Source organism: Procambarus clarkii, chromosome 86 (genome assembly GCF_040958095.1).
Source record: "Procambarus clarkii isolate CNS0578487 chromosome 86, FALCON_Pclarkii_2.0, whole genome shotgun sequence".
NCBI lineage: Eukaryota > Metazoa > Arthropoda > Malacostraca > Decapoda > Cambaridae > Procambarus > Procambarus clarkii.
In genome coordinates, this window is record NC_091235.1 from 2422331 (window position 1) to 2444654 (window position 22324).

The window sequence follows — 22324 nt, forward strand, 5'->3', positions numbered from 1 at the left end:
GTGGAGCGACGGTGTTTTGAGTTAACGTATTTTCATTGCTGAAGTAATTATCTGTCCCTGGGACAGATAATTACGTATTCAGGCTAATTAGAATAATTAGCATTCAAAGTGATTCCACACAGTAATTCTTCGCAAGTTGTTGCAGAAGTAAGGAGCAGTGATGCAGGTGTATACATTTGTATTGTTACCAAACAGTGTGTGTCATTACCGTGTGTGTGTTCACAGTAATTAACGTGTTACGGTGGGTTGTAAGCATATGGGGCCGTGATATATATATATATATATATATATATATATATATATATATATATATATATATATATATATGCGAACAAGCCAGAATGGTCCCCTGGACAATATGCAACTGAAAACTCACACCCCAGAAGTGACTCGAACCCATACTCCCAGAAGCAAGGAGTACAAGACGCCTTAATCCACTTGACCATCACGACCGGACATAATGAGGTGATAGCCGAGGCTATTTGAACCACCCCACCGCCGGCACTCGGATAGTTATCTTGGGCATAGCATTTTACCAAATCACCTCATTCTTAGGGGCACACGTGAGGAACACAAATGCGAACAAGCCAGATCCATTCTGGCTTGTTCGCATTTGTGTTCCTCACGTGTGCCCCTAAGAATGAGGTGATTTGGTAAAATGCTATGCCCAAGATAACTATCCGAGTGCCGGCGGTGGGGTGGTTCAAATAGCCTCGGCTATCACCTCATTATGTCCGGTCGTGATGGTCAAGTGGATTAAGGCGTCTTGTACTCCTTGCTTCTGGGAGTATGGGTTCGAGTCACTTCTGGGGTGTGAGTTTTCAGTTATATATATATATATATATATATATATATATTATATATATATATATATATATATATATATATATATATATATATATATATGCGGAAAATCCACAGAGAAATATGAAATGAGGTGAACGTTTCGGCTTTGTTAAAGCCTTTGTCAACACCAGACTGACTCAGTCTGGTGTTGACAAAGGCTTTAACAAAGCCGAAACGTTCACCTCATTTCATATTTCTCTGTGGATTTTCCGCATAAAATGATCAGTGTTTTGTGATCGTCAATTGCATATATATATATATATATATATATATATATATATATATATATATATATATATATATATATATATATATATATAAATAATAAATAAATAAATGTTTATTTAGGTAAGGTACATACATAAAGAGATTTTACAAAGTTTGTTGGATTAATAGATAGAGCTAGTACATACAATGCCTAAAGCCACTATTACGCAAAGCGTTTCGATTATATGGGTGTATATTAAGTGGGGTGACTTGTGTCACACCAGGGTCACTTGTCTGTGGAGCCAAGACCCCTAGTGTGTTCTTGTAGTAATCTTGGGTCATTAAGGATTCAGTGAGAATTAATTAGGGGGTTCATTAATTCATAAGGAGTTGCACATTACTTAATGAGGGAGCTGTTAAGGTAGACAGTGTTGAGCTTATACGTTTCGGGTGCAATTAATTGTCCGTGTGACAACTAATTGCCTACTCTAGCTAATTGCATAATTAGCATTTTCATCATGAATTCACATAGTTGTGAGGGACTGTCAAGGGTTACAGTATTTGTGTTAACGTAATTTGCTAATGACTAATTACCTGTCTGTGGGACGGCTAATTAGTGGCTGAAGTTAATTAGTGGAGTAATTAACGTCAAAGGGTTTGACTGTCGTAGGGTGAAGTCATTGGGCTAGCATAAGTCGTTAGATTAATCATATCTGTCTGGGGGCACAGATGACTAAGCACCAATGTTAATTAGGATAATTAACACCTCGTCCGTGAATTCACGGAGTTTGATGAGACCTGCTTAGGCAGTGAGACGTATTTGTGTATAATAAATTATCGGTCCAGTTGACAGTTAATTAATTGCTCTGGGTTAATTAGGTGAATTAATGTTCATTAAAGTAAACTTGACATAGACTGGAGAAGCTACCAAGAGAGAGGTAAGCTAAGTTAACGTAACTCAGTTGGAATTTAATTAGTTGTCCGTTTGACAGTAATTAGAAATTACTCACTGAATGCTTGAGGGGTCAAGTGTGATGTAATTAAGAGATAACGAGTTATTGTTTAACAGTTTGACTTGTTTGTAGGAGCAAGTGTTTGTGATTAACGTAGAGTACTTTGTTGCTGACTGCTGTTGACAGTCAATTAACGTAATTAATCACATAATCAATTTAGTAATTGATTAAGGCAATTTCTTTTATTATCGTCGCGAGAGATGAGAGTTAAAGTAACTTGGGGATTACCAGAGGAGTGTCTCAGGGTCCCACCTTGGCTAGCTTTGTTTACATTTGTAAATTAATTGCAAGGAGTCCCAAAGAGTGTTAACGTAACTGAAAGGAGGTTATTGGAGACTCGTTTTAGAACCTGCCCTAATGTTGTATGCAATAGTTACTGTATTGTAGGATACTGCAGGGGTTTCTTGATTGCATTCTCGTGTCGTCAGTGGGTTCACCATTGTTTAAGAACATAAGAACAAAGGTAACTGCAGAAGGCCTATTGGCCCATCCGAGGCAGCTTCTATTTATAACCACCCAATCTCACTCATATACATGTCCAACCCACGCTTGAAACAATCGAGGGACCCCACCTCCACCACGTTACGCGGCAATTGGTTCCAAAAGTTAGTTCGTTCCAAAAGTTTAGTTAGTTCATTTAGTCAGCTCGATGTGACAACAAGATGGACACTGTTGTTATTTCTCGATGAGTTATTGAATAGCTTTCTTACAATGTGCCACTGGATGGACATTAACGTAACGTAACGTTCACTGTTGTGTAAACTTAGTCTTGTTGAATTATTTGCTTGCAATATTGCGTCGTCAGTGGGCACACACCTGTGTTCATGTTAGTTCAGTATTCAACCTCGCGGCAATGGACAGATGTCGTTGTTATATGGTTGTTAAGTAGCTGTTGTTAAAGTGCCACTAGATGGACATTAACGTAACGTAAACTCGATGTTGTAGTAGTTTAGTCTCTTTGTTAATAAACTTGTTATTGTTATAGAAAAGGGTTTTTAATGTCAACCCTTCAACCTTTCTTGTTCCAGCCATGTTCTGCTTTGTATGATTGTCTAGTAATGTGATCTTATAATGAAGGATTGCTTCTGGGAATTCAAAACCCAATTCATAGCGCCACACATCAAATTAAATTTTGATGTGAGAGTCCGTGTGTTACCCTTGTGCTACGGCATAAAAGGAGCCCGACGACCTAGTGGATGTTGATTTCACCCTCAGTGAATCCCGGCCGTTGCTCCCGCCTTCCTATAGTCTCTAGCCAAAAGTATATAAGTTGCATTGCTTGCGCAGTCTTTTCTGTTTGAGGTCCACCTCCTAAAGGAGGTAAGCGTAGGAAAAATCTCACAAGAAGACAATAGATATATATATATATATATATATATATATATATATATATATATATATATATATATATATATATTATATATATATATATATATATATATATATATTATTAAATATGACCGAAAAAGTAAGATTAATAATTCTAACACGAATTTTCTCAATCTTTCGTACATTACGCTTCACTGTTGGAGGTAAATCAAAAATCAATTCTCCAAAATTCATTTTTATTTCTAGTCTGACGCGACACGGGCGCGTTTCGTAAAACTTACAAGAGGAGTGTTGTTAACGCATATGTCGACCGTGCTCTCAGCCACAGCTCAGAATGGAAGCAAGTCGACGTAGAACTCTGCAGGGTAAGGCAGGTCCTAGTCAATAACGGCTTCTCCAATGGTTTCATCGAAGACATCATAAGAAGGAAAGTGAAAAGCCATGCAACCTCTGAAGAGACAACTAACACAACACCTATACCCCCTATTAGACTATTTTACAGGAACTTCTTTTCCACAGCTCATAAAACGGAGGAAAGGGTCCTGAAAGATATTGTTAATAGAAACGTTATCCCTACAGACAAAAATCAGAGGATACAACTGACGATTTACTATAAAACCAGAAAAACGGCCAGCCTTCTCATGAGAAACTCTCCAGACACAAAACAGAACGCTTTAAAAGAGACTAACGTCGTCTATGCCTTCAAATGCCCATTTGGGGACTGTAAGCTCCAAAAAACCCAGTATATAGGCAAGACAACAACATCTCTTTCTAGGCGTTTAACGATGCATAAGCAACAGGGCTCCATTAAGGAACATATAATCTCTTCCCACAACCAAACCATCGCCAGAGAAATCCTAGTAAACAACACAGAAATCATCGATAGATACAGTGATAGCAGGCGGCTTGACGTTTGCGAGGCACTACACATCAAGAAGTCAACACCAGCAATCAACAGCCAATTATTGCACAACTATATTCTACCCACCTCAAGACTCCGCTCCAATATAGAAGCATCAAGAAATATGGACCAATAGGTTTTCTACAAACACTTCTATTCAATACCCATTGTTTGTGTTCTGTCTTGTGTTGATACTTTTAATACCCTATTAATATCCCCTCTTGTTCTGTCTTGTGTTAATGCCACATCACCCCTCCCACCTCACTCAAATGTAGATATAAAATTGGAGATACGTAAGTTCTAATCAGTTGTGTATTTGTGAACAAAAGTCTTTGAAATGTAATAAGTTTTACGAAACGCGCCCGTGTCGCGTCAGACTAGAAATAAAAATGAATTTTGGAGAATTGATTTTTGATTTACCTCCAACAGTGAAGCGTAATGTACGAAAGATTGAGAAAATTCGTGTTAGAATTATTAATCTTACTTTTTCGGTCATATTTAATAATATATGTCTACAGGAAAGACTGCTACCAAAATATACTAATATATATATATATATATATATATATATATATATATATATATATATATATATATATATATATATATATATATATATATATATATATATATATATACACACACACACAGGAGCAAAACGAGCAGTTAACACTCACACACTGCATCATGACATATCATATAATATAGTAATACTACAATACAATACACGTGTATATACTGATATTTGAGTGTAGATATGCATAAATTTCAATACTGCAGCAGGGGGAGAAAAATATAATAAGAGGCACATTAACAATACAGGTATGACCTCAGCGTATCCAGTCTGAACTGGTTAGGCTGTGTCATAACATGGCCTCCAGTTCCCTACACCTTGTTTCACTATCTTACATCTTTAGGGGTTGAACTTTAGTAGCCATTTGCTGGACTATTTCTCCAGTTTGTCTAGGTCATCTTGTAGGTTCTTCGGTCTTAATCCTCTTCATAACGTTTGCATCATCTGTTAATATTAAGGGGAACGAGTCTTTCTCCGTGAGATCATTTGCATATATATCAGAAACAGGATAGGTCCAAGGACTGATTCCTGTGGGACTCCACCGGTGACGTCTCGCCAATTTGAGACCTCACCCCTCACAGTCACTTGCTGTCTTCTGTTGGTTAGGTACTCCCTTATTCAGTGGAGTACCTTCCCTCTTACCCTGCCTACATCTTCAACTTATGCACTGTTTCTGACAATCTAAAAATATACAGTCAGCACACCCTTCTCTTTCTTGGCTAATTTTTGTTGCCTGGTCGTATAATTCAATTAATTATGCGAGGCAAGATTTGCTATAGCTGAACCCAAGCTGATGATGTGTTACAAAATTCTTTCGCTCCAGATGTTCTGCTAGTTTTATTTTCGCATAATCTTCTCCATCACCTTGCATGGTATACAAGTGTGAGACACTGGCCTGTAGTTCAGTGCCTCCTGCCTGTCCCATTTCTTGTATATCAGGACTACATTAGTTGTCTTACAAGTCTTTGGCAGTTCTCCTGTTACCAATGACTTGTTATATACCATGGAGAGTGGTAGGCACAGCACTTCTGCTCCTTCTTTCAGTATCCATGGTAAAATTCCATCTGGGCCTATAGCCTTTGTCACATCAGCTCAAGCAAATGCTTCTTCAAGGCCCCACTGGTACTCTCAGTGGCAAAATAGCAATGCACCACCTCCAGTGGTGCCTGGGTAAATATTTCTTCCCTTATCTCTGAAACTTCTCTTTGCTCTAATGTGAAGACCTCCTGGAAATTCTTAGTGGGTTACTCGCACACTTCCTTGTCATTTATAATGAACCTGTCTGCCCCTATCCTCAGTTTCACTACCTGTTCCTTCACTGTTGTTTTCCTTCTGCTGTGGCTGTGCAGCACTTTAGGTTGAGGCTTTGCCCTACTTGTTAAGTCATTTTCGTATTGTCTTTCTACCTTTCTTCTCACCCTGAGGTACTCATTCCTGGCACTCTGATATATTTCTCTGCTCTCTGGTGTCCTGTTATTTCCATAGTTTCTCCATGCCCCTATACTTAGTTGCTTTGCCAGTTTACCATCCCTGATTAAACCATGGGTTCTTCATTTGCATTTCGTTTTTTTTTTTCCTTTTGGAATGGGACAATCGTGTCTGCTGCCTTCTTACACTTCTGCGTAATGTATTCCAACATGTCTTAAGCCGTCTTGCCCCTGAGTTCTATTTCCATGCTATATCTGTTAGGAACGTTCTTGTCTCCTCATAGTTTCGCTTTTGGAATGCCAGCCGACAACGCCACAGTTGTGGAATTGTCGGCTGTCAATGAATGCCACAGACAGTGTATTTATTATTTGTGTCTGCAGAATCGAGCTATTAGCTCTTTGCCCCCGCCTTTCTAACCAATCTATTTTCCCTTGTTACGTCTGCTACATATATTTTCTCTCTAACACACGTGCATACTGTGACGGTGTTCCCCCCCTTATATTTCTCCCACGCCTGCAGTAAGAGTCATGTCCACTTTACCCGAGCGTTCTCTACGTTGCAGGCATCAATTTGATATATGTGGGAGAGTGGAGTGTTCTCGGAGTGCCGAGAAATTTATAAAACAAGAGTATTTTGGCCTGTGGTTTAGGCCCTTTAGGAAGCCAAGATGGCGCTGGCTCTCCTGTTTCCCTGCCAAAACTGTGTGACGTCAGTGACACCGGATTGGTCACCGACAGCAATGTGGCACAGGGAGCCAATGAAAACCTCCCGTGGCGAATATGACGTCACGAAGGAAAGGGGGTCCGGTCATCGCGCCGCGCTGGCGCCATCAGTCTAAGACAGCACGTCAAGGAGGTCGGACGTGCGCTGGGGGGTCCTGTCAGTTGGACAGTTTACCCTGTCTCCGGAGGATTTACGCATCACCCGTGGTCTGCCAACACCTGTGGGGTCTTCCTTCGTTCATGTGTTGAACCGAAGAAGGAATTGACAGGATATTGAGCAACAAGTGCTCCAGGAACAGGTGTTGTGCAAGAGTGGAGTCTAGGCAGCGACGTATGCGACGGCTGATAGCTCCACAGTGATGACGTAGTTGCTGAACCAATCCTCCGTGAGGGAATCAGTCTGACACGACACGTCAAGGAGGTTGGACGTGCGAAGATTGGTCCTGTCAGTTTGACAGTTGTTTCCCGCTCCCGTGGATTTTACGCGTCACCCGAAGTCTGCCAGTACTCTGTGAGGTCTTCCTTCGTTCGTGTGTGGAACCAGAGAGGGAATTGACGGGATATTGAGCAACAAGTGCTCCAGGACAGGTACTGTGCAAGAAGAAGTGAAGTCTGTGCAGTGACGTATGCGACGTCTGAGGCAGTTCACCAGTTCATGACGGCGTAGTAGCTGAACAGAGCCACTGGGAAGCAGAGGAAGAAAGAAACTACTCGGGAATCCGAACGACTGCAGCCGAGACGTAGGCGAGCAGCCGTAGCTGGGAGAAGTCGACGGCCGGGAGACCGACTCCAACCCTACAAGAAGTCGAGGAGGAGCACGGACCTGCTGGGAGAAGGCACGGAGAAGACGCGCTTACGGTGGGACATTGATTGAGTTCCTGGAGGACACGACAGTGTGTGTGTGGGGGCGTTCCGACACGAGGCAGGAGCCAGGACCAGGAGCTACAACTCAACTCTCATCGGAGGATAGGTGGAATTAAGTAGGTGGTTCTAGTTTCCCTCCCAAATTCCCCTTTAGTCAGCTATATTATTCAGCTATATTATTTAGCCTGAGGATTTTGTATGTCGTGAGCAAGGCTCACCTATGTCACAGTAAGGCACCAGTGTGCAGAGTGGTACTATCAAGAGTACTCACGATATTTTATGTTTATTATGGGTGTATACCGGCGCCCGGAGTAATTGATTGATTTACTGTGTTGAGAATGTCTTATTGAGACTTTAGTGTGATCATATAATGAGATAAAATATATATAATTATGCCAGTGTTGAAAGTTAGGCTATGTGCCCAGTAACTATGTTATTACCATTTATTGATGTCTGATTCATCTATATATATTATATATGTCTATGTTCGTGCATTGAATAATCATTCATGTGTGCAGTGATTAATTGTGTTATTGCCCACGAAAGGAAATACTGAGAACTCCAGTGTTAAATACTTCATAAGTTATCATTAAATGAAGGGCAGTGTGTAATACCATGAAAGTGAATTATTGTCACACTTAATATAGAAATATTTGTTTGAGCCCAAGATCAGTGTAACGAAGTAATACGTGCTATTGTCGCAAATATCGAGTGTTCGACTTCTAGTGATCTGTGAGAACTTAAAGAAACAGAGCGCGTGATGCCAGAGAAACAAGCAATAAACATTCGCGCGGGGGAAGTCGCCCAGCTGATCATGACATTGATGAGAGGGGGAGTGTTGCCAGTGTAGTGAGTTCATATTATACGTGGGAACGAACGACTCCCGCCTGGATCAGCTGATAGTTTATTGCTATGACCTTGTGGTGTCTTTGAATGAGTTTTAAGTAAAATACAAAATACATTTGTGTTTATATCATCCCCTCCATATTTCTTGTGGCTATATAATACCTGAAAGCAGAGAGTGATAGAAGTAAATACCTGCCTGATATGCCGATCTATTGAGTGTGTCCTTGCCACGGTTACCACAACTCAACAAATCCACTGACGTGTTACTGGACACCGAAAACACCAGTTGGCGACCTTGAGGTTAATAGTAGAGCCCTATTGTTGGGGCGGGCACATAACAGTTAAGTGAACGAGTTGTGTTCCCACTCCTTCTCGATCAGAGGCCGGTTGGGATTGACTGGGATACTCTCCTGGTGTACAGTGGCGCCGCGAGGATAGAGTGAAGACCCGCAGGGCTACGGTGAGCGACCTTGAGTAATACTGTTGTTCACCACCAGAGAGTGGAAACCCTAACATTAGCGACCTTGCCAGGATTAAGTACTGAGACGGTTGCTCACCGAGGAACATAATTCCCCAACATTGGCGACCTCGCCAGGATATCGATCGAAATAAAGGTTGCAGTTGTGGTAGCTGGCAGTGGTATTAGATATCAGGTACAGGTTATCACTCATAGCACAAGATGGAGGATGATAAAGTGACAAGGTTCATTGACACTAGAGATGAGCAGGTGCTGGAGGAATGCACCAAGGCACAGTTACAGGCAATAGCAGACCATTTTGGGATAAAGCTGAGATCTCCCAGAGTGGGAGAAAGAAGACTGGAGATCATGGCACAGCTCAGGGCACGAGACGAAGCTTTGGGGGAGGAACGGCCACGAACACCTGCCAGTGTGGGAGAACACCTGAGCATTGGTGGGAGCAGCAGGGGATCCAGCGGCAGCAGGCACAGCATTAAGCTGGAAATAATGAAGCTGCAGCTGGAAGCACAGCAGCGCAAAGAAGAGCGAGAAGCACAGCTGAGGAGAGAAGAAGCACAGCTGCGCAGGGAAGAACAAGTGCGAGAAGCACAGCTGAAGCGTGAGGAGCGAGAAGCACAGCAGCGCAAAGAAGAGCGAGAAGCAGAAGCACAGCAGCGCAAAGAAGAGCGAGAAGCGGAAGCACAGCAGCGCAAAGACGAACTAGAAGCTAGAATGAGACAGCAGGAGATAGAAGCTAACAAGGAGGTGGAGCTGAAGCGAGCTGACTTCTAGGACTAGGTGCACCTGCTCCGCCGCAACAGGAAGACCGTCGAGTGAGGGAGGGAGATCTGCCGGTCTTTGTACCAAGTGAAGCCGAAGGTTTCTTCGACCACATCGAAAGGGTTGCTGCTTTGAAGAGGTGGCCAAGGGCGGAGTGGGCGGAGCTGTTTCAGGGTAGGCTCACCGGTGAAGCTCGTGAAGCCTACAATATGCTTGACTTCCAAGAATGCACCAACTACGATGCTGTAAAGAGAGCTGTGCTCCATTCTTTCAAGCTCACGCCGGAATGTTACAGGAAGAGGTTCAGGGAATGTACCCGTTTGCCAGGAAAATCTTATGCGGAGACGGCGAGGGACATGGAGAGAAAGTTCCTTAAGTGGCTGGACTCTGAAGGAGCGAGGACGATTGAAGAGGTCAAGGGGCTAATGGTCATGGAAAAGTTTATGTCCGTGCTCTCTCCTGAGATCAGGGTGAGAGTAAAGGAGGCGGACATAAAGGACCTGAGAGCCGCAGCCGACAGAGCCGACATGCTGGAAGAAGCTCTGCGACCGTACCGAGAGGGACGGCACCGACAGCCCATACGCTCTGGATATGGTAGAAGATATAGAAGGACGGACGGATGGAGGACAGGAGCGAGTTCTCCTGAGTCCCACCTCTCAAGTGGAGACAGGAGAGGCTCAAAGACTGCTGTGGAGCCGGTAGAGAAGTCCCAAGCTGAGAGCTCAAGAGTTGTTGCCGAAACCGAGGAGTCGATGAATGGCGCGAGGAAGATACACCAAAGAAGGGTCCGCTGCTACAACTGCGGAATATTCGGACACGTCGTGCGGGAATGCAGACACCCTGAGCAGCGGGGGAACGTTGCTTTTGTGAGGGTCGAGGACCAGATGTCCGAGTGGGTGCGGGATGAACCCGTACTGAGTGGGGAGAAGAGAGTTCACCCATTCGTGTGTCAGGGAACCGTAAGGATGGGGGACGCAGACCCCATCCCGGTGAAGATATTAAGAGACACTGGGGCAGATTGTACCCTGGTGAGTGAAACCCTATTCCCCAAGGGTTACGAGAGTACCAGTGTGGGGATGGCAAGTGTGACCACTGTGGGAGGCCCAGTGAGGATGCCCCTACACCAGGTGACCCCCTCCCCTTCCGGCCCGTTGGCGTCGTGAGGGGGCTTGGTGGACGGCTGCCGGAGTGTGATGCTCCGTTGGGCAGTCCTCTGTCCTTTTCTGGCCTTGCACTCCTGCTGCTGTCTTCTCCAATTGTGCCGGATCGCTTTTCCTTTTCCTTATGTTTCGTTTTTCTCCCCCCTCTTCTCCTATCTGCTTGTCGTTTCCTGCCGACCTTTTGCTTGTTTTGGATTATTTCTTTGGACTTCTTCTATTTTGACGCCCGGGTGCTTGAGGAGGCATACTCTTGCACCCGTAGAACTGTAGTACCCGACGTCTCGAGCGAGGGGAACCTTTTATTGTCAATCCCCCTTTCGTCGCTGAACCCGATCTCGACGGACTGACGGTTCTTAAGGTGGCGTTTGTGGGGCGTATACTCACGACGCACCCCTAGGGGGCCCCGGCGTGATCAGCGATAGCTTCCTGTTGGGTGTCCTGCCTCTAATTGTGGCTCCATGGTGGGTATGGGGGCACATTCGTGGATGAATTTGTCACTTTTCGTCTCTATGTCGTTGAATGTTTCCGTTGTACCCTCTCAGGCTCGTGGGGTGGGCGACCAAGCCCCCGAGTCGGCCTGTATTGGAAGACCAGGCTCTGTAGCTCCCGCTGCGTTGGGCCCCGACCTTGCTCCTCCTTTGACCGTCCTGACTTCTTCCCCCAGCTCCCCTCCCTCCTCTGAGGTTGGGTCGAGCCTCCAGCCCCCGGTGGTGACCACTTCGTCCCCTGGTGTGGCTAAGTCTTTCGTTGTGACTACTGCGCCTTTTGACCCCTCTCTCTCTAGGGGTTCTCAACGCCGTTCGCGCCCCAACCGCACTCGCTCGATTCCTTCCCGTGCTGATGCGTATCAGGCCTTGTTTGGTCCTGCTTCATGGGCCAAATACTTTGATCTCCTCCCTCTTGATTCTGCGCCTCCTGACGATTTCTCCCTCCATCGGCATCTTGTAGATTCCGTGGATGCGTGTGTTACTTTCAACCCCACTCGTCTCGGTACACGTGTCGTTGCTGCTCCTTCTCAGGATGCGGCTTCCCGCTTGGCTGCCTTATCTTGCCTTGGCGAGATCCCTGTTCGGGTCTCCAAGAACGTTCAGATGAATTCCAGTGTTGGCACTATTCTCCTCCCACCCCATGTTGCAACCGGTGTTCGGCATCTGCAGGATTGCCACGATGATATTCGGCATATCCTTGATGCCCAAGGCCATTCTGTCCTCCAGGTTGACTCGTTTACTGGTCCCCCTCGTGGTCGTCGACGTCAACCCCTTCGCGTTGTGAAGATCACCTTTGATGGTAGGACCCTTCCATCCTCTGTCATTCTTGCTGGTGCTAGGTGCTCTGTCCAGGAGTATATTCCTTCTCCTCGACTTTGTAATAAGTGCTGGAGGTTTGGGCATGGTGCCCTCCGCTGCTCCGGGACTGTCTCTCTCTGTCCTTTGTGTGGGAGTGAAGGTCACTCTAAGTCGGAGTGCACTTCTCCCCGAGCTCGCTGCCTCAACTGCGGTGAGGTCCATCCTACGTTCTCCCGTGCCTGTGTCCATTACAAGCTTGAGGCGGCCGTCCTTAACCTGAAGCACCGGGAGCGTTTGTCTTTTCCTGAGGCGAGGCGCCAGGTTCGCCGGCTCCCGCCTTATACTAACATCTCTTATGCTCGCGTGTTGCGCTCTTCCTCTCCTCGTCCTTCCCCCCTTCCTCAGACTCTCAACCGTTTCCGGGCCTTGGACCCTGATACGCCCACTGCCCCCTCCTCTGTTCCTTTGAGTTCTTTCCCGAGGGGTCCCCCTCCTGGTCCTCTGTCTGGGGTTCCCCTTCTTTCCACCCGGTCTGTCATGTCTCCTGTGTCTTCTTCCTCGTCCCCCTCCGATCCTCCTTCCCATCCTCTTCCTCCATCTCTCGGCTCTCCCCGCCGCCTGTCGGTGCAGGCGGATGTCCATCGCTCTCCTAACGGCCGTCGTGTGTGCTCTCGTTCGGCTTCTCCTGTTGAGACGCTGGAATCCGTTGCCCGGTACGTAGTTGCTGGGACACCTGTCTCTTTAAGTCAGAAGCGTAAGCCTGGCTCCTCTCCTTCCTCTTCCCCGGCGGGTAAGAAGGCTTCGCTTTCTTCCTTAGCTCCTACTTCTGGCTCTGTTGCTCCTTCCCCTCCCGTTTCAGTGGTTGCACCCCCTGTTCCTGCTATGGAGGTTTCTTTGGCCCCTGCTTCCCTTTCGGTTGCTGCTCTTGCTGGGGTGCGCTCCCCTCTTTCTACTCCCCCTCTTCCTACTGCTGTCCTTGACCGCTCCTCTCCGTTGTCTCCTCCTCTTCCTCCTCCTCCTCCGGACCCCGCCCGCCCACCTCTGATCTGTTCTCCCGTTTCCTTCCCTCCGTCTTTGCTCAGTTTACCCATGCCCCCTAACCCTGACTTTGCTGACCCTGATCCCGACCCTGATATTCTTTAACGTGCTCTGTCGCTCTTTCGCCTTTGTTTCTTCCTTGTTCTCTGTTTTTGTCCTTTCTCTTCCCGTCGTTGTCCATTCTTCAATGGAACGTTCGAGGTTATTACGCCAATTTCCTCGAACTCCAACTTCTGATTTCGCGGTTTTCGCCCCTTTGTGTCTGTCTCCAGGAGCCAATGCTTGGTGCTCGTCCTGGTCGTTTTCGTGGCTATTCCTTTCTCTCCCCCCCCCCCAGCCATTGCTGGGGCTTCTAATTCTTCTGCTCTCTTGATTCGTGCGGATGTTCCCTTTGTTCCTTTACTTTTTCCTTCGCCTCTCCATTGTTCTGCTGCTCGTATCTTTGTGGGGAAATGGTACACAGTTTGTTCCATTTATCTCCCCCCGAGTGTCCCGCTCTCTCTTCCTGATTTGAAACACCTCCTAGACTCCTTGCCGGAGCCTGTGCTCCTGCTGGGTGACTTCAATTGTCGTCATTCTCTTTGGGGTGACGTTCTGACGAATACCCGGGGTCGCCTCCTTGAGCCGTTTCTCCTATCTTCTTCCCTGTCTCTTCTGAATTCTGGTGAGCCCACTCATTTGGACTCTCGGACTCGCACCCTTTCTTGTCTTGATCTTTCTCTCTGCTCTTCTTCTCTTTACTTAGATTTCACGTGGCAGGTTCTTGATGACCTCCATGGAAGTGATCATTTCCCCATCCTTGTTTCCTTTTTCTCTTTTCGCCCTTCCCTCTCTTTCCCTAGGTGGCAGTTTGCTAAGGCAGACTGGACCCTATTTACCCTCAGTGCTGCTCTCTCTGACCTCTCCCTTCTGCCTCTCTCTCGCTCTCCTCCTTTTTCATGACACTGTCTTCAACGCTGCCCTCCGCTCTATTCCTCGCTCTTCCTCTCGGGGTCCGCGGAAGTGCGTTCCCTGGTGGAATGCGGACTGTGCTCGGGCTGTCCGCTGTAAGCGTGCAGCCTGGAAGAGGCACCGCCGTAGGCAGACGACCGATTCTTTTCTTTTCTTTCGGAAAGCGAGTGCGGTGGCCCGTAGGGCCATCCGTACGGCTAAACGTGAATGTTGGGCATCTTATGTCTCAACACTTACGTCCGAAACCCCTCTGGCCCAGATCTGGAAGCGTATCCGCAAGATAGCGGGTAAGTTCGTTCCCGATGTTTCACCGGTCCTTCACCTCCATGATACTCTTGTGGCGGACCCGTTGCAGGTCGCTTCCGAACTGGGTTCCCACTTTTCTTCTGTTAGCTCTGGTCTTCATCTTCCCCAATCTTTCCTTCTTCGTAAACCTGTCCTTGAGTCTCGTCCTTTAGATTTCTGCACTCATCTTCAGCTTCCCTATAATGATCCCTTCTCTCTCTCTGAACTTCGTTCTGATCTGGCCCTCTGCGGTTCTACGGCGGCGGGCTCCGATGGTATTCATTATGAGATGCGTCGCCATCTCCCTCCGAGCACGTCTCAGTATTTACTGAGTCTGTATAATCGGATCTGGGAGTCGTCGTCAGTCCCTGAGGACTGGCTCGATGCCGTTGTCCTCCCTGTTCGCAAACCGGGGTCTCTGGGTACTTCCCCTAAGGACTTTCGCCCTATTGCTCTCACAAGTTGTGTCTGCAAACTTTTTGAACGTATGGTTAACGTTCGTCTGATGTGGTTCCTGGAACACCATCACCTCCTCTCCCCTTCTCAATTTGGTTTCCGCAAGTGCCGCAGCACGACAGATGTCCTGGTGAACTTGGAGGTCTATATTCGTACTGCTTTTGCTGCGAAGACCTCCGTTGTTGCCGTCCTTTTTGACCTGGAAAAGGCTTACGACACCACTTGGCGTTATCATATCCTATCTCAACTTCATTCTTTTGGCCTTCGTGGTCATCTCCCTCTCTTTCTCCGCAGCTTCCTCTCTCGTCGTTCCTTTCGGGTGCGCCTTGGTACCGCTCTCTCTCCCTCTTTTCAGCAATACGAAGGTGTGCCCCAGGGTAGTGTTCTGAGCACTACTCTTTTTCTGGTTGCCCTCAATGGTCTTCTTTCCTCTCTTCCTTCTGGTGTCTTCTCCGCTCTCTATGTCGATGATCTTACCCTTTGTTGTCAGGGTGATGATTCGCCTCTCCTTCAACGCCGGCTTCAACTTGCAATTGATGCCGTGTCGTCTTGGGCCACTGATCATGGCTTCAAGTTCTCTACTTCTAAGACTTGTGCCATGACATTTACGCGGAAACGGGTTGTTCTTCGTCCCTCTTTGTCACTTTATGGTCATCCCCTTGAATACAAAGATTCCGCGAGGCTTTTGGGGTTATTCCTTGACACTCGTTTGTCTTGGTCTCCCCATATCTCTTACCTCCGTGTTGAGTGCTCTAAGGCCCTTACCCTCCTTCGGGTCTTGTCCCATACTTCTTGGGGGGCAGATAGGCGCACTCTCCTTGCTTTACATTCTTCTCTCGTCCTGTCTAAGCTCGATTATGGTTGCCCTGCTTACTCGTCTGCTTCTCCTTCTACTCTTCGCCGTCTTGATGCTTTGCACCATACTGGGTTGCGCCTCAGTTCTGGTGCCTTTCGTTCGACTCCCGTCCTTAGCTTGTATGTTGACACTGGCTTCCTGTCTCTCCGGGACCGCCGTGATCGCTACTGTCTTCGCTATCTTGCGCGGTCCTTGCAACATCCTTCCTCTCGCCTCTGTCGTGCTTTAACTTTTACCCCTCCTGCGGTTCCTGTTCCTCTTCACCACCTCCCTCTTTCTGTCCGGTTATCTCACCTGCAGGATTCTCTTTCCGTTCGTATTTCTGATGTTTCTCCTCGTGTTGTTCCTTCTTTGCCCCCGTGGAGGGTCCCTCTTCCGCGGTTTTGTACTTCCTTGACCCGTATCACTAAAGCTTTTACCCCTCCTACGGTTCTAAAACGCCTTTTCCTCGAGCACTTTTCTTCTCACTCCCGCTCCGTTTCTGTCTTCACCGATGGGTCTAAGTCAGCGGACGGTGTTGGCTACTCTGTTGTTTTTCCTGATCGCACTTATATGTGTCGCTTGCCTCCGGAGACTAGCATCTTTACAGCGGAACTTTATGCTATTCTCTATGCTCTTCGTCTCCTACTTTCTCGTTGTCAGTCTTCCTTTGTAGTTGTTGTTGACTCTCGTAGTGCCCTCATGGCTCTCGGGTCCTTTAATCCAGTTCATCCAGTGGTTGTCGAGATCCAGCATTGGCTGTTTCTCGTTCATAGTAAATTTAAGTCGGTTGAGTTTTGTTGGGTTCCCAGCCATATTGGTGTGTCTTTAAATGAGCGTGCGGATGCTGCCGCCAAGGAAGCTGTCCGCTCTTGTCCCATCTCTCGTAAGGGCATTCCGTATTCCGACTTTTACCCGGTTATCCATTCCTCAGTCCTTACCCGTTGGCAGGCTTCTTGGTTGTCTGTTACTGGTAACAAGCTACGTACTCTTAAATGTTGTGTTTCCTCGTGGCAGTCCTCCTTCCACCGTAACCGGCGGTGGGAAACAGCTCTGGCGAGGTTGCGTATTGGCCATACTCGCTTAACCCATGGTCACTTGATGGAGCGCCGCCCTGCTCCTTATTGTCCTAGTTGCATTGTCCCTCTTACGGTCGTGCATGTCCTTCTTGAATGTCCTGACTTCCAGGACGAGCGTATGTTTTGCTTTCCGACCGCCCCTCGCGGTCACCTGTCCCTCGATAGAATTCTTGGTGACTCGGATACTTTTGATATCGTTCGCCTTATGCGTTTTTGTTCTCGTATTGGCATCCTTGGTGATATTTAGCGCCCTCTGATTATTTTGCGTATTTGATGGTGCTACATAGCCTTCCCGGTTTGGTGCCTTCTTTTGATAATTACTTACTTACACCAGGTGACTCTGAATTCTGATTATGGCTGCCAGACCTTTGTGGTGGGGGTCTGTGCATCGATGCCCAAGATGGAGGCACAAGTCATCTTGGGAAATGACGCATGTGGAGGATATGTCCTCCCGAATCTCGCGAAAGGCGAGGAGTGCATAGAGCACTATGAGGAGACAGGCAGAGTGTTAGACGCCTGTGGGGACGAGATAGGAATCGCCACGGCGGCGTTCCCGGTTTATGCTGTGATGCCGAGGCAGTGCGAAGGACACGGAGGGTGTGGATCTGATAGGGCTGACGAGGAGACGTCCGACAGTCCGGAAATCGATCACCTCTTCATGGAACCCGGAGAACGAGCGGAGGGCGAAGGCAGCCCGAATGGTGAGTTGTAGGTGACCCTCACCAGTTCTCTAGAGGCGGACCGCACTCGTCTCGAAGAGCTGCAGCAGATAGAGTTCCCCGAATTGTTTTATGAGGCCAATGGAGAACGTGTTGGTCCTGAGAGGGCCACTAATCATTACGTACAGGATGGCATGCTGATGAGAGTGTTCTGCACAGAGCAGGGAACTGAGTGTGATGAAGCAGTATGTCCTGCGTTGTTTGCCATGCATAACGCAGTGGTAGGGTCGATAGGTTTCTCATCTTTTCAGCTGGTGTATGGACAGGGGGTGCAAGGTCCTCTGTCCATGCTGAAGGAACAATGGACATCAGGAGTGACCGTGGGAACGGTCAATGGATACGTAAGGAGCGTTTTGCATTGGCGGCAGGAATACTGGTTGGAAATTAAACTCATCCGACGGGACGACAATGTGGTTGCGGATGCCCTGTCCTGTATGCACTAACCAGACATGACTCTTATTTTAAGGGGAGGGGTATGTGATGGTGTTCCCCCCCTTATATTTCTCCCACGCCTGCAGTAAGAGTCATGTCCACTTTACCCGAGCGTTCTCTACGTTGCAGGCATCAATTTGATATATGTGGGAGAGTGGAGTGTTCTCGGAGTGTCGAGAAATTTATAAAACAAGAGTATTTTGGCCTGTGGTTTAGGTCCTTTAGGAAGCCAAGATGGCGCTGGCTCTCCTGTTTCCCTGCCAAAACTGTGTGACGTCAGTGACACCGGATTGGTCACCGACAACAATGTGGCACAGGGAGCCAATGAAAACCTCCCGTGGCGAATATGACGTCACGAAGGAAAGGGGGTCCGGTCATCGCGCCGCGCTGGCGCCATCAGTCTAAGACAGCACGTCAAGGAGGTCGGACGTGCGCTGGGGGGTCCTGTCAGTTGGACAGTTTACCCTGTCTCCGGAGGATTTACGCATCACCCGTGGTCTGCCAACACCTGTGGGGTCTTCCTTCGTTCATGTGTTGAACCGAAGAAGGAATTGACGGGATATTGAGCAACAAGTGCTCCAGGAACAGGTGTTGTGCAAGAGTGGAGTCTAGGCAGCGACGTATGCGACGGCTGATAGCTCCACAGTGATGACGTAGTTGCTGAACCAATCCTCCGTGAGGGAATCAGTCTGACACGACACGTCAAGGAGGTTGGACGTGCGAAGATTGGTCCTGTCAGTTTGACAGTTGTTTCCCGCTCCCGTGGATTTTACGCGTCACCCGAAGTCTGCCAGTACTCTGTGAGGTCTTCCTTCGTTCGTGTGTGGAACCAGAGAGGGAATCGACGGGATATTGAGCAACAAGTGCTCCAGGACAGGTACTGTGCAAGAAGATTCTGAAGTCTGTGCAGTGAAGTATGCGACGTCTGAGGCAGTTCACCAGTTCGTGACGGCGTAGTGGCTGAACAGAGCCACTGGGAAGCAGAGGAAGAAAGAAACTACTCGGGAATCCGAACGACTGCAGCCAAGACGTAGGCGAGCAGCCGTAGCTGGGAGAAGTCGACGGCCGGGAGACCGACTCCAACCCTACAAGAAGTCGAGGAGGAGCACGGACCTGCTGGGAGAAGGCACGGAGAAGACGCGCTTACGGTGGGACATTGATTGAGTTCCTGGAGGACACGACAGTGTGTGTGTGGGGGCGTTCCCGACACGAGGCAGGAGCCAGGACCAGGAGCTACAACTCAACTCTCATCGGAGGATAGGTGGAATTAAGTAGGTGGTTCTAGTTTCCCTCCCAAATTCCCCTTTAGTCAGCTATATTATTCAGCTATATTATTTAGCCTGAGGATTTTGTATGTCGTGAGCAAGGCTCACCTATGTCACAGTAAGGCACCAGTGTGCAGAGTGGTACTATCAAGAGTACTCACGATATTTATGTTTATTATGGGTGTATACCGGCGCCTGGAGTAATTGATTGATTTACTGTGTTGAGAATGTCTTTATTGAGACTTTAGTGTGATCATATAATGAGATAAAATATATATAATTATGCCAGTGTTGAAAGTTAGGCTATGTGCCCAGTAACTATGTTATTACCATTTATTGATGTCTGATTCATCTATATATATTATATATGTCTATGTTCGTGCATTGAATAATCATTCATGTGTGCAGTGATTAATTGTGTTATCGCCCACAAAAGGAAATACTGAGAACTCCAGTGTTAAATACTTCATAAGTTATCATTAAATGAAGGGCAGTGTGTAATACCATGAAAGTGAATTATTGTCACACTTAATATAGAAATATTTGTTTGAGCCCAAGATCAGTGTAACGAAGTAATACGTGCTATTGTCGCAAATATCGAGTGTTCGACTTCTAGTGATCTGTGAGAACTTAAAGAAACAGAGCGCGTGACGCCAGAGAAACAAGCAATAAACATTCGCACGGGGGAAGTCGCCCAGCTGATCATGACATTGACGAGAGGGGAGTGTTGCCAGTGTAGTGAGTTCATATTATACGTGGGAACGAACGACTCCCGCCTGGATCAGCTGATAGTTTATTGATATGACCTTGTGGTGTCTTTGAATGAGTTTTAAGTAAAATACAAAATACATTTGTGTTTATATCATCCCCTCCATATTTCTTGTGGCTATATAATACCTGAAAGCAGAGAGTGATAGAAGTAAATACCTGCCTGATATGCCGATCTATTGAGTGTGTCCTTGCCACGGTTACCACAACTCAACAAATCCACTGACGTGTTACTGGACACCGAAAACACCAGTTGGCGACCTTGAGGTTAATAGTAGAGCCCTATTGTTGGGGCGGGCACATAACAGTTAAGTGAACGAGTTGTGTTCCCACTCCTTCTCGATCAGAGGCCGGTTGGGATTGACTGGGATACTCTCCTGGCGTACAGTGGCGCCGGGAGGATAGAGTGAAGACCCGCAGGGCTACGGTGAGCGACCATGAGTAATACTGTTGTTCACCACCAGAGAGTGGAAACCCTAACATTGGCGACCTTGCCAGGATTAAGTACTGAGACGGTTGCTCACCGAGGAACATAATTCCCCAACAAAACACACACACACACACACACACACACACACACACACACACACACACACACACACACACACACACACATACACACACACACACACACACACACACACACACACACACACACCTACGTGGCCGAGTAGACAGCACTCTAGACTTGTGGACCTAGGAACCGGGGTTTGATCCCCGCACCCGGCGGAGAAAGATGGGCAGAGCTTCCTTAACCCTCATACACCTGTTACCTAGCAGTAAATAGGTACCTGTGAGTTAGACAACTGCTACGGGCTGCTTCCTGGGTGTGTGTGTGGAGGAAAAAATATTAGTAGTTAATAATGGTTGATTGATTGACAGTTGAGAGGCGGGCCGAAAGAGCAGAGTTCAACCCTCGCAAGCACAAATAGGTGAATACAAATAGGTGAATACATCCCCAGGAAGCAACCCATTACAGCTGTCTAACTACCAGGTACCTATTTACTGCTAAATGAACAGAGGCATCAGTGTGAGAGAAACGTTGCCCATTGGTTTCCGCTACGGCTTGGACTTGAACCCTGACCCTTAGGAATACGACTACCGAGCGCTGTCCACTCAGCCGCGAGGCCCCCTCGTCTGTGTGTGTCTCTCTCTCTCCCTCTCGTAATTATTTGGTCAACTATGCCTGTTATTATGTAATGTATTTAATTACCAAATTAATTAATTTAATACTAGTTGTTCTCAGGAATCCAATACACGTCACATTGCGGCTATTCCCTTCACTTTGTCTTCCAACTGTCAGTAATATTAAATGATAATGATTTATAATACTTTCTAATTCTGTCTATTTCTGATATTATGTGTAATTACTTCTTGATACCATTATTCATATAAAGTATATCAACTGTATTTACAAATGTAAATGTGTGCAAACCACTTTTAACGTATATGTTGTCTGTGTTGTTGTTGCTTGACGGATATGACGATGTTGTTGTTGCTTGACGGCCACGACGATGGTGTTGTTGCTTGACGGCCACGACGATGGTGTTGTTGCTTGACGGCCACGACGATGTTGTTGTTGCTTGACGGCCACGACGATGGTGTTGTTGCTTGACGGCCACGACGCTGGTGTTGTTGCTTGACGGCCACGACGATGGTGTTGTTGCTTGACGGCCACGACGATGTTGTTGTTGCTTGACGGCCACGACGATGTTGTTGTTGCTTGACGGCCACGACGATGTTGTTGTTGCTTGACGGCCACGATGATGTTGTTGTTGCTTGACGGCCACGACGATGTTGTTGTTGCTTGACGGCCACGACGATGGTGTTGTTGCTTGACGGCCACGACGATGTTGTTGTTGCTTGACGGCCACGACGATGTTGTTGTTGCTTGACGGCCACGACGATGTTGTTGTTGCTTGACGGCCACGACGATGTTGTTGTTGCTTGACGGCCACGACGATGTTGTTGTTGCTTGACGGCCACGACGATGGTGTTGTTGCTTGACGGCCACGACGATGTTGTTGTTGCTTGACGGCCACGACGATGTTGTTGTTGCTTGACGGCCACGACGATGTTGTTG

The 22324-nt window shown here is 47.2% G+C and overlaps 1 protein-coding gene across 1 annotated transcript; it reads left to right on the plus strand.

The window, feature by feature from the left end:
* Positions 1 to 10176: 10176 nt before the first annotated feature.
* Positions 10177 to 21730, plus strand: LOC138358824 (uncharacterized). The gene is made up of 2 exons (XM_069317008.1): positions 10177 to 11094; positions 17392 to 21730. The coding sequence occupies exons 1-2, from the start codon at positions 10177 to 10179 to the stop codon at positions 17767 to 17769; spliced, it is 1296 nt and encodes a 431-aa protein (XP_069173109.1). The 3' UTR covers positions 17770 to 21730.
* The last annotated feature ends 594 nt before the right edge of the window (positions 21731 to 22324 follow it).

Bases quoted from the DNA above. Each gene is read 5' to 3' on its own strand.
- LOC138358824 (XM_069317008.1), top strand. From the start codon at position 10,177: ATGCTTGACTTCCAAGAATGCACCAACTACGATGCTGTAAAGAGAGCT. The intron at 11,095-17,391 runs GTGACCCCCTCC...TACTTACACCAG, and splicing joins TGAGGATGCCCCTACACCAG to GTGACTCTGAATTCTGATTA.